This window comes from Populus trichocarpa, chromosome 1 (assembly GCF_000002775.5).
Source record: "Populus trichocarpa isolate Nisqually-1 chromosome 1, P.trichocarpa_v4.1, whole genome shotgun sequence".
NCBI lineage: Eukaryota > Viridiplantae > Streptophyta > Magnoliopsida > Malpighiales > Salicaceae > Populus > Populus trichocarpa.
In genome coordinates this window covers 3,489,874-3,502,512 of record NC_037285.2, presented here as the reverse complement: position 1 = coordinate 3,502,512, position 12,639 = coordinate 3,489,874, and the positions used below count along the sequence as shown (strand labels likewise).

Genomic DNA, 12,639 nt, shown 5'->3' with positions numbered 1-12,639 from the left:
CCCATTTTCTATTTAGCTAAGACCAAACGAAGGAAGATCAAACCCAAGCTCTATTCCATGTCAAAACCAGGCCCAAACCCACTACACACAAACGTCAAAAACCACACCCACCAATTTTTATTACCCTTAAACCCATGAAGCATTGATTCCACTTCTTGTTCCTTAAACCCTACCAAAAACTTTTTCACGCTTCTCTGCCAGCAGACATGGCAGTGGCACGCTTAATTCGACCTCTGAGAAAAGCCCTAATCAATCCTCCCCAAACCCTAATTCCTCTACAAAACCCCATCTCTCATCTTCTTTACAACAACAAAATGGGAGAGGAAATAAATCCTTTTCTTATCTCTCAAACCCATAATTCAATAAGAAGAAATTACATGTCAGAAACGCGAAAATCTGCTTTCAAAGATAACCTTCTCAGGCTCGTTCGTAATGAAATCCAGTATGAGCTCGATCGTTCCCCTCCTAAACAAGTACTGTTCTTTCTTATTTGCTTCTATTTCATTTCAATGCTTATCTACTATCTCTCTCTGTGTTTTTATATGCGTGTCTCTCTTTTTGAGCCTATATGAGATTGAAAGCTATATTTTTTTTTGAGTTTTTGGCACTCGTTAGTGGAATAAAAGGTGTGATTTAGGGTGAGGATTTGGATTTGGAAAATGGGTTTACAGGAAAACTATTAGCTAATCAGGTTATTGATGACTGGCTTAGCTGAAGTCTTAATAATAATTCACTGGCATGATACAAATACATTTTTGTTTCGAAAATTGCTTGAGAATTTAACATGGAAGCTTTTTCTCGAATCTGTTGATGGAATTATGTAAAAAAATAAGCGCCATTGAGAAGAATAAAGGCCAGTCAATTTTTATTGTGTTTTTACTTGACCAAAAAAATAAGTTTTTGGAATCCTTTCAATTAAGCTTGTACTCTATTATATTGTACTTAATAATTAATTTACTATCCTATCAATGTATTTGAATAATAGTTGCCTAATGCTAATTTTGAATGAAATAATTACTTCTTTTTTTTTGGTGGTATATGGAATCTATACAATTAGATTCTGTTTCAAACGAGAGTAAAATGCGAATCCCATTTGGAATCGCAGTGAGGATCCTACTCGCTTTCCATTTCCAACCCACATTTTAACCAAGCATGTCCATAATGTGTTCTTTACTGTTTAATAAGTCTTGAGTATTTATAAGTTTGCAAAATGAAATCAAACACTAGCTTAGCATCTGATTTTAAGACTTCAATTTACAGCCTCCAACCAAATACGAGTCCTTCACGATCGAGGACCTACCAGGGGAGCAATGGATTAGATTGAAAAGAAAGTTCAGGGAGAACGAAGAGATTAAGGTCGAAGCAACCATGTTTGATGGAGCTGTTCCAATTCCAAAATCTGACGTGCCTGGCATAAAGGAAGACATGCTGCTTCATATTACTTTGATTATTAATATCTTAAAGGGTGATGGTGATGTCTTAGAGATTTTGTGTTCAGCTTGGCCAGATAGCATAGAAATTACAAAGCTTTTCATACGCAGGAGTAACAAGACCTCACATCAAGTTTATGATGGTCCTGAATTCAAGTATGATAATTCATTAACCTGCTTTGTCATGCCCATTTGGTTTCTTAGAACTTAGAGGAAAAGAAAGAACATCAAAAAGTTAAGACACCTGAAGTTGATAAAGAAAATACTTTAATGAACCTAATATGATTTTCTTGGTTTGTTGAGTTTACCCACCCTTTCCTTTTCTATTTCGAAAAAGAAAAGAAAACCATACCAACAACCAGATAGTAACAACTTTATGATTCAAATAGCAGTATATTTTCTTTGCTTCTCTTTTCCTTGCCAATGATTTGATTGTGTTGTTTGGTCCTTTGATAGAAGGTTGTGGTTTATTGTTCGCAGGGAATTGGATGATGAGTTGCAAGATACACTTTATGAATTCTTGGAGGCAAGAGGTATCAATGATGAAATGGCAATTTTCTTGCATGAATACATAAGAAACAAAGGTAAAACTGAGTTCATTAGGTGGATGGGTACTGTCAAATCTTACATTGAGAGTAAGTAGGGATTGTTTTTCGAAAATGATCTTGCCGATATCGATTGTCTATTCTTACATGTATCGGTTAAAGGACCTGTAATGGAGTATGTAATTTATGGGTCCTGTCCAAGTATGCAACATTTAATTAGCTTTGCGACATGAGAGAGAATTTTCTAATAGTATTTGATTGAACTGACACAAAGTTGTGTTGTGGGAGCATCTTGTTGTTTTGCTGTATGGTGTTGGAATTGCAAGAACCCTTAAACCGTAACCTGCAGTTTTCTGTGCAGATAAGAACCGAACCGTTGTGTGTCGCCTATCTTTCAATCTGATAAAGTATGTATTCAGAGGGAAACAGAAACAGGCTACTTAATGGTGAATGAGGTCACATTCTTACGGTGGGAAGGAGAGATTCCCCCATCTTCATCTTTTGGGCTTACAGGTTGAAGTTACAATATCACTTCATCTAACACATGTTAATGGCTTGAGTTTAGAAATTCCAAATTAAACATTCTGGGTTTTCCAGATTTTGTCAGGTCGGTAGCCAGCAGGCTTTTATTGAATGGCAGAGGTAATGTAACTGATTGTATAGTTGCTTCCCAAAGGGAAATTCTACAAACAAATTGCTAGACTATAACTGGATTGGTTCAGAATTTTTTCTCTGGGGTCTCGTTTTACCTGCTGTAGTTTAAATTAACTTGAAGAAAAACAATTTTCTTCTTTAAAAACCGCAATATTAGTGATGGATGAAAGAGTTTTTTACTTGTAAAATGCAGAAAATCAGGGGCAAAGAAGTGGAGGTTCTGATTGAAAGTATATGAATTAGATTACAATATCAGACTTGTTTTTATTATACCAAATCATCGTCTTCCTTCAAGCTTCTTTATCGAACTACTAGAGACATGTTGAAATTTGAAATAAATGAGCATGATTTTAACACATTTAAAAAACAAAAAAAACTTAAATATTTACTGCTATTTTCTTTTTGTCCCACCTGTTTTAGATTATTGAGTTCATCAAAACTAATGATGGCAGATTAGAACAAGATAGAAGACTAGCAGTTGATTATCATAAGAACTTAAGATAGAAGACCACTTCTTGCTTTATTTGATTATTTCTTCACCTTCTCTCTTCAGCACCACATGGAATGATAGCTCAACATTTTTTAGTGTCGTATCATTACAATGCACTAAGTAAGAGAAATGATTGATGGTGGATTTGAATCTGTCCATGAACAAAAAAAGACAATGGTCTAAGATCACAAAAGATCTAACCTTAATATTTAAACATGAATGTGGACAAAACAACCTTACTTTTATAATTATAAGATCTTAAGAGTGATGGCCACTTCTTGCTTCATTTTTTCACTTGAGCTGAAATCATAAAAAATGATAGCTACCCGATTTTTCATGAATCCCTTTCTAGCCATGTTTTTAAGTGTTTCTTAAATAAGAAGCAACATCATAGGTTCCCAATTCTTTTAATGGTAAAAAAAATAGGGAGGGGGATAAAGGCAGGCTAACACAAGAAAATGGACAGCAGAGCTGAACTGCAACACGTGGCAAAACCCCACCAAATGTCATATTCTGTAGTCAAGGACTGTGTGACACTTCCGCCAAAAAAAGAAAAGAAACAGAGGACTGTGTGACACAAAATGTCATCCCTGCTATCTCATCCTCATCCTCTGTTAGTAATCCAAGCTTTCTGTGGTAATTAACTGTCAAAGCATTGAGTTTCCGTTACTTTACATCTTGATTCTAGGAAAATTAAGTGCGAATATGATTAGCATGGTCCTTAATTGTATACATCAGTTTGATTTGGCCCACAAATCCGTAGACCCCATCTGTGAGATCTCTTTGGTAAGAAATCAAGGTTACCGCAGATTAAACACAATATAAAATAGGAAAATGATGGAGATAGCATAGCTGAGGGGCATTATTAAGTGCTTATTTTCACATGGCTAGCTACACCTACCCCCCTGATCTAACTTTCGAATAGAGATGGTCTATTTCTTCAACTGCTGGTGGGTCAAATATGGAATCATCCACACAATCCGGCCATCCAATTTTGTACAAATATGGTGTGCAACATGATGTATATCCAAGCTAAGTGGACCATGTTGTAAACAATAATAGCAACAGTTCTGTGAAATGACAATCACAAACATCCAAATTGTCCCTAGTGTTATCAACTTCTGCTGCTGCACATATGAGAGTCATCAATGTAAGAACAGTTTTTGATGTGCATTTACACCTTTATCAAATATCCTCTCTCCCTTTCTCCATGTTACTATCTTGTTCTAATGATTTGAATTTGAAACTTGAATTGGTTTATAAGAGAATTAATGAAGATGGGATTCAATCTGACCCTGGCTATATAATTCCATCAATGTGGAAGCAACAATCCCAACAGCTAAAAGTTTACATTGAGAAATTCCCACCAAAACCATGGAAGATCATAAGCTGCTTTTTTAAAACTTGTAAAGAGTAGATCAACTTATCTCTATAATGTTAGTCAAAAGGAGTTTTAATTTGTCAACTAAGTACTATCTTAAAGTGAATAAAGATGATTAATTGGTTAGCACAAAGCAACTTCAGTGTTCGATTTCTTTTTTGGCATCATGCCTATAGAATTTGGCAAACTTCCAATTCAAGAATTGCGAAAGAAAACAAAATCTCTCACGTTCTTCTATAGCAAAAAAAGAAGAAGAAGAAAAAGGAATTTACAAGAGATCCAACTAAGAATGGATGATGAAAAATACTTAGTAAACAAGAATAAAACGAAAGTAAGAAATAAAAAAAATAAAATATATATATATATAGAAAAGAACATAAAAGATTGAACTAAAAATACAAAAAAAGAAATTAATAACTGCTTAGAGCTTGAGTGACAAGTCAAGCTTTTGCAAATCATCTTGTTTGGTCTTCAAATGGTTAACACCACCATCCCACCAAAACCCACCAATTCCTTCAGTACTAACCGGAGAAAATTTCCGAGTACTTTCAAACCTTGCAACCCCATTACTGGATGATGATCCCTTGATACTTGTTGCCATCTGAAACTTGTCTGATGCAAGCCTCCCAATTGCAGGTTGTTGATCAATAGGTTTTCTAGACCATCCATTTTGCCCGTAAATACTTGAAGAAGAACTAGTGCTAAATGGCTTATGGATCATAGAATGCACTTGAATTCCAAGTGATCTATTGAAGGAGCCATGCAAAGGAAGAGAAGCCATGCTAGTGTATCCGTTTTGGTGCGAGTAATTAGGTTGAAGAAGAGCAAAAGAAGCAGCACTAATTCTTTGTCCACGTTTGGAAAGTGTTCTTTCTCTCTTATGTGCATTTTGGTGACCCCCAAGTGCTTGTGAGCTATAGAATTTCCTTTGACAATAGTTGCACGAAAACACTCGAGGCTCGGTTTCATTACCTTGGGGAGTATCTAAGGACTTTCTTGACGGATCCATATCGAAAGAATCGATGAGATTGAGTTGTGGTTTTGACGAATCTTGTTTGGAATCCTTGCTAGAGAGGCTTAGATCCAGTACAAGACCATAGTTGGTGTCTACCCCTTGTTGGTGCCTTTCTTCCTCTTCTTCTTCTTGATCTTCTTCAAGTTGCTTCACCTCCTTCTGGCTCTTCATTATTACTGAGGGTTTCAGAGATAGGGGAGCATTTGAAACTGAAATTATGCTTGAAGTTTCAGAGAGACAAGCCTCTGATCTAGCAGGAGGCTCCATGCGAAGAATAAGAAGAGAGGATTTCCTCTTTCTGAAGGAAGGCAGAGTGGGTTTAATAGCAAGCAAGGTAAAATGTTAATTGATATATAGTCTTAAATGCACTGCCCTTTGTATGGAAGGATGTTCTCCTACTATTTTACAGCTACAAGGTCTTAATATAGTAAGACTTGGAGAATGAGACTTTTTGTAGAGAGAGAGATTCATGTGTCACCAACGTTTTGATTAAAACTCATGAGGAACACCATGTACCCTCTTGTCTCCTAGCTCACACCCCATTCAATGTTTTTCTCTTGTCCTTGCACGCTCGTCTCTTTATTTTTCTTGGCCCTTGTGGGCATGTGTGTTCATGGCTATATACGTGAGCGTGTGTGTCAACTGTGAGCTTCTGACACATAGAATCCAACAAATATATCTATTATTTTTCCCTTTTGATTCTTGAATTTGTAGGAGTGGACCTATCCTTGAAAACGTGTGGTCTTGTGAAGTGTATGAAAACTCATGGAGGATTTGCAAAATCCTCACAGAAAGACTTCTGTCCTAATCTTTGCATATTACTCTGTCCATCATAGGAAACCTCAGGGCCCTGTCAAAATTACCCCCACCACGGCACCTCCAGGCGGAAGAGGGTGTGCAGATTTATATATAATTAGGGCACCAAGGAGTTACATCCACATGATATGTTCTTTATCATGTGATTTTCTTTTTTGTTCCTAGCTAGGTATTTGCCAACATGTATGACCATCAAGAATATTAGTGTTTCATTAATTAGACGCTGGGATTTTACAAGGGCATGCACAGTGCTGAGGATAGTGATAAATCAGAAGGTTATGATGTTGATTGAGAGATTATGATCATCCGGTGGGATCATTTAACAAGATGGCCATCTAATTCTGAGTGTTGACAAACTTATTTGGCATTAATCATTGATTTTGTTGACTTATGAATCTTAGTCAAGTTAATCAGCAATATATTCATGTGCACGCAATCATGCATTAAGGGCCATTTGAGTGACATGCAGAGGTCATTTTCATGATTACAATTCATTAAACAGTCTTATCATATATATCTATATATTAATTTGACCACATTAATTATAACTTACTGCAAATTAATACTAATCATTTTCCAAACATGGGTTTCATTAGGCTATCTTTGTTAATTAATCTTGTGCTTTTTAGCTGAAAAAGAATAAATAAATTGATTTTCAATTAGATATAGGATAGATCTCGTAATGATGTTTCAAGCCTCATAGATCACCGAAAGAATTTTATTTTATTCTTCAAATCCCACTATGAGTAATAATCTTTATCAGCCAAAAAAAAAATAAAAAAAATCCATTTTCAAATTCAAATTAATCCTACAAACAATCATGACTTAATTAGCTTTAAGTTTAGTTAAAATTAAATATATAATTTGCTTTTTGAATTTTGAAACACAATGTAGTAATTAATTATAGGATTCTTTATATATATATATATATATATATATTAATTATGGCATGGTATAAATTCTAGTTTCCATATATATAAATTAATTATGGCATGGTATAAATTCTAGTTTCGCCACTAAAGCATTTTCTATGGGGACGAGGCCCTTTTTTTTTTTCTTAAATCTAATTGAAGTGATTATGTATGAAAGCTTCTTATTATTTTTGAACTAATTATCTTTTTCCGAGTAATTTTAAAAATATATCTATTAAAAATTAATTTAAGCCCACATAGTCTTTTTATCTCTTATATATATTACCTTTAAAATTTTTCAAAAATATTTGTAGCGTGATTAATATTATGATAATAGTTGTATTTTAAAATATTTTTTGTTTAGAAATATATCAAAATAATATTATTTTTTAAAATTTAATTTTAACCGGCACATTAAAACAATTTAAAAAATAAAAATAAAATTAATTTAAAATAAAAAATAATTTTTTAAATTTTTTTTAAAAACACAAATTAAAAAAATGGAGAAAAAAACCTTTTGCTCTCTTGTTTTTCTTTTGTCAAAGTGCTTCAATTCTATTATTGTGCAAGGCTACAATTACCAAGGCAGCGTAGCTCCCAAGAAGGCCAGTAGTGCAAGGGCTGTGCGGACAGTGTGATTACTATAGACAGTGTGATTAGTATAGTTGATTTAGGTCACGCATAATTGAAGTCATATCAGATGTTAGGTAAGCTTCCACACTTCAAAGAAATGGCCAATGGCGTCTCTCATGCAATCAAATCTTTGTACGCCTAGCTAGGAATCTAATCTTACATACTATACACTATAACTATAGACTAATTTCTAATCATCAATAATAGTATCACAAAACACAATTCTTCTTGGGGATTAATCCCCACTTTTCATCGCACATTTCCTTAGAAAATAATTCTTTGACTTTTGATAGACAAGTGAGAACTATCTTTTAAAGATTCTACCAATCTCTTTTGCTTGTTTCTCCTGTGCGTCTTTTCCCTAGCTTCATGGGATAGGAAAGTGGCAGCAAGTAAACTCTAACACTCGTGTCGGCAATGTCCTGTCTGGAAGTTACCCCCCCTCTTCTTCTTCTTCTGTAGAATGTGCATGATCATGTATTAATTAGAGCCATATATAGAAAAAGAAAACTATGTATACATGCTGCTTTTGTGTTGAAAACCCTCGAAAATCTTAGTTCGTGTTTTCTCTCTACAAGGTGATTATGATCCAAGTAAGCCTTGCAACGTGTAATTAAAATTTTTAAGGAGTTCGTTTAATTTAATGGAAAGAAAGAGGTGCCAAGGATACATATAAGTTTAGAGATTCTTGCTCCATTTCTGTTTTTTTTTTTAATTTGGTAACAAGCCTATTTTTTAAAACAGAAGGCATGTTATCTTAGAAAAACAACTAAAATGTAACTAGTTATGAAAGAGATATATGTCCCTTCTTTATTTTATAATAATTTATAAAAAAATTGTTTTAATATAAACACGATCAAGATCATATAGAGTCTATGATGTCGAAGAGAATTGATTTGGTGAGTGCGTAGCAACAATAAATTACTCTGCCTCGAGGGGGGGAATGCAGCACTATTTTTCTCGGTTTAAGGTCACATTTCTCTGGTAGATGACATATGGCTTTCACGAGAAAAAAGAAAAAAGAATAGTGAGGCCTTTCGTAACTTGAATTTGGTGTGACTTAAGGTCACTATTATTTCCATTCGAGGACAATTTTCATGACAAGAATTTGGTCATGTGAGCTAGTTTAGTCAGTCCACTATTTCTATTCGAGGAAAAGTAGACTTAATTATGATTAAGAAAATGAGAACTTTTCCCTTTATAACCCAAATAAGGAAAAGGGATCGTTTGCCTTATTTTCTATGAAAAATGCTCATGTATTGGATTAATTTGTTAATTTTTCTATGTGTTGCACCCATAATTATTATTAGACTTGGCTTGACATTTAACTTTGTTAAAAATTAACCCACATCGCCGAGTTAACCGATTCAATTTACAAGTCAAGTCAACCAAGTTTGATTTAATTTATCCATCCAAAAAATAACTTTATTTTGAACAAAAACTTTAAAAATTTGAGGATTTAATATGGTCAAATCTCTCATCTTTGATTTTATTCATTGATCACCAAGTTTAATCAAATTCAATTTTCAAATAATTTAATGAGTTTGATTTAGATTAAATTCCAAGTAAGTTAATGAATTACCGACGTGTAGGCAGCAACTAATGGGTAATAATAGACTTTATATTCGAGGTTTTAAGATCTATTAATATTAATATTAAATTATATCGAAGCAAATAGACCATGTCCAGCAGAGGATATATACTGGAGGTCAAAGTTAGGAGAAGTGTTGAGTAGTCATGGCAGAAGGACAGAGAGAGGGGACCTAAGTTAACAGGTGGTATATCAAGGGATAAGTCCCAAAACCTTGAGGCGGACCTGATTTATAATCATACGAAATGGCGCATGAGGATCATGTGGCTGCCTCAACTAGTTTTGAAATTCTTTCGTTTTCTTGAATCAAAGCCAAATATCCCTTGTTTTCAATAAGAAAGCAAAGCATTAGTAAATCATCAAACACTATTTTTTACTAATGGGTACGCAGAAAAGATTGAAATTATATATATAGTTGTCTTCGACTTCTTGGTATATATGTTCATGTACGTCTTGCTAATTAAAGGATGATATTGCCATAACAGCACTAGAAATTGATGGCAACTGCAACGAACAACCCTTTTCTTTTAAAAGAGAGGAGATTGGCAAAACATGGTGGGGTTTACACTATGATTTTCGAAATTAGGATGCAGATTAATTGGTCTGGTGAAAATCAATTGGTGGAAATTAACCATAGACAAGCTACCTAGCTAATAATTGAACCTCGTTTCAGTTTAGGGTTTCAGTAGAGTTAAATATATTAACCAGCCGAGGCTAGGAAATTAACCAGCCCAACTTTTTGTACCTTGTTTATCAATCTGCGCCATTTGAGGATCACCTTATCATTAAGCAAGAGAAATTTTGTCAGGAGAAAGTGAGAGAAAGCAAGGATGAATTCGACTCATCAACTTCATCATGCATGTCTTTCTCGGTTTATTTTTCCAAATCGACGATGCCTCGCATTAATTCAAACATTATATTCTACCCATAAATACCACCGAATTGTTGAAAATGGCCACGAGACATGGAGATAACATAATAATGGTATTCGTGGTTATACATCTGATGTGAAAATTACGCCACAACATTTGGCTGTCTCGCCTGTTCAAAAGCCAGTCATGACAGCACAAAACAAGTTGCACTACCATTGTTGTCTTCTTTATGGCATTATTGAGACCACACGGGCTCGAGTAGATATTGGTTCAAAGAGGAGTATCCATCAAAAGTACATTTCCTTGTCTTCTTCTACTTTATCGAAAGCTTTCAGCTAACGTCATTTTGAACAACGAGATGCTTGAGAATGGATTGACAAGGCTCAATTACTGCAGGATGTGCACGGTGAAAGGAGAATAGTATGCAGACACCATATCGATCCTTATATGCTATGTCTCCTGATTATTTTGGACAAGGATGATGTGGTGAGATTTCATTCTTTATGGCATGTTAAAACATTACTAGTACTTGAACAACAGCTCTCGAAAATAACTTTTGAAGCAGCATTTCAATTTCTACTTCACTTCTTGAATTCCAGCGGGAGAAAAAAAGAGATGGAAATCTTTCAAAGTTCAACAACCTTGTCTGGTTTTGACCCCTCAAACAAGCATTTGATTGTGGATAAAAACCCCAGCACATGTTTCTTCCTTGTAGGGAAGTGAAAGGGGAAACCTGAAGTACATTATCTATTGCCCCAAAAGACCTTTGTTCATGTTGTGGGACAGTACTAAACGGAGGAGAGTCCAAATAAGAACTCTCATGTGCACAAATGGACTCAGCATGGAACCCAATGGGACATTCCCACATGTCAACAGAAGATGCAGTAAATGGGTGGTGAAGACGACAAGTGGCCGACAAATAGATTGAGGAGTTGATGTGGAGAGCCCCTAATGTGCTTTCATAGTGGTGTCCTATGCTAAATAACTTTATGAATTATTATCATGTATACCATGATCACGTCTCTAAAGGAAACCCTTTTAGATAAGCTTCGCATATGACATTAGTTAATGAGACGAGAGAGAGAGAGAGAGAGGGGATTTGATGGATGGAGAAGAAAAGATGGGATTGATTATGAGTGCATTTAGCTTTTGAATTCATTCGCTTGTCCATGGCAAATGGGAAAACAAATATGATTCCTGTGTTGGGCTTGGCTTGCTTTGTCTAATCAAAATTGGGACCCCGAATCTTCTTGTAGATTTTTCTGTCTATCTTTGTATTAAATTAGTGTTTTGGAAGTCGTTTGAAGAACGTCATGGGGCATCTAGCCATCCCATTAGAAATACATGTCAAAGGATATGAATTTGATTACAGCTAGAAGATGACTTCTCCACTACAAAAAGTCACACGTAATTCCATGTCATCTCCCTCTCTTTCTTCACTTGTGGGTTATAATTCGAAAAAATACAGTTAAACTAATTCAATGATTTTAAGTGAAAATTGGTTAATTAATCTAAATATTATTCAAATTCAAATTTAAATCTAAATCAGTATGGAACAGGGATATTATTTAATTAAAGTTATTAATTTATAGCGGTTATACTGAAATAATTTGTTCACGCAGAGAGTTTTTTCAGATAACTTGGCTAACATAATAAGTGTAATAAATATTTTCAAAGTCAACTTAATTTCATATAAATTATGTTTTCCATGAGATGTTATTCACAAGTAAACTCGTGCAACTAAATTAATTGAATTAATCATGGGTGGAACTACCTTCAGATACAAGGTTTAATTTATAACACCGCAATCTTTGAAAAAAATTACACTTGAATCTTTAGTATTATGAATTTTTTAATGATACCTTCTAAATGAAGGTTTATGTATCCTTAAAAATCATTTATTGTCTTTGTAGCTTTTCCTTTGTTAATTTATCTATACCTTGCATTTCTCAAATCTCCCCTTCCCAAATCTTAAAACTCAGGCTCCACGCCTGAGTTGAATTTCCAATTTTGATGTACATGGGTCCTGGGGCTCTATATCTAATGCAATATTGGGTTTGATTTTAATGATAACGAGTTCGAGTGCTCTTAGAATTACTAGAAATTTATATAGTAATTAATTTCAGAGCATATAAGATTAGTTAAAGTACACTCAATCTGGTCTGAACATCCACATTAATAAAAAAAATTAATATAGAGAATAAGTTCGGTGAGTAAATATGTTTTCTTATAGCACTGCCTTGTTATAGCGGCATTGACTGGATAAATGTGGAAAGGAACTCAAGGCTTGCATCGGTTCCT

At 34.4% G+C, this 12,639-nt stretch overlaps 2 protein-coding genes across 2 annotated transcripts; one reads left to right on the top strand and one right to left on the bottom strand.

Moving 5' to 3' along the window:
• The first annotated feature begins 123 nt into the window (after nucleotides 1-123).
• Nucleotides 124-2,317, top strand: LOC7496053 (uncharacterized protein At2g39795, mitochondrial). The gene is made up of 3 exons (XM_002299230.4): nucleotides 124-473; nucleotides 1,261-1,586; nucleotides 1,911-2,317. Exons 1-3 carry the CDS (start codon nucleotides 207-209, stop codon nucleotides 2,071-2,073), a joined length of 756 nt encoding a protein of 251 aa, XP_002299266.1. The 5' UTR covers nucleotides 124-206; the 3' UTR covers nucleotides 2,074-2,317.
• Nucleotides 2,318-4,710: 2,393 nt separating this feature from the next.
• Nucleotides 4,711-6,109, bottom strand: LOC7496052 (zinc finger protein 1). Its single transcript, XM_002297764.4, has one exon. It carries the CDS (start codon nucleotides 5,780-5,782, stop codon nucleotides 4,922-4,924), a length of 861 nt encoding a protein of 286 aa, XP_002297800.2. The 5' UTR covers nucleotides 5,783-6,109; the 3' UTR covers nucleotides 4,711-4,921.
• Nucleotides 6,110-12,639: the final 6,530 nt, after the last annotated feature.

Bases quoted from the DNA above. Each gene is read 5' to 3' on its own strand.
- LOC7496053 (XM_002299230.4), top strand. From the start codon at position 207: ATGGCAGTGGCACGCTTAATTCGACCTCTGAGAAAAGCCCTAATCAAT. The intron at 474-1,260 runs GTACTGTTCTTT...TTCAATTTACAG, and splicing joins ATCGTTCCCCTCCTAAACAA to CCTCCAACCAAATACGAGTC. The intron at 1,587-1,910 runs GTATGATAATTC...TATTGTTCGCAG, and splicing joins TATGATGGTCCTGAATTCAA to GGAATTGGATGATGAGTTGC.
- LOC7496052 (XM_002297764.4), bottom strand. From the start codon at position 5,782: ATGGAGCCTCCTGCTAGATCAGAGGCTTGTCTCTCTGAAACTTCAAGC.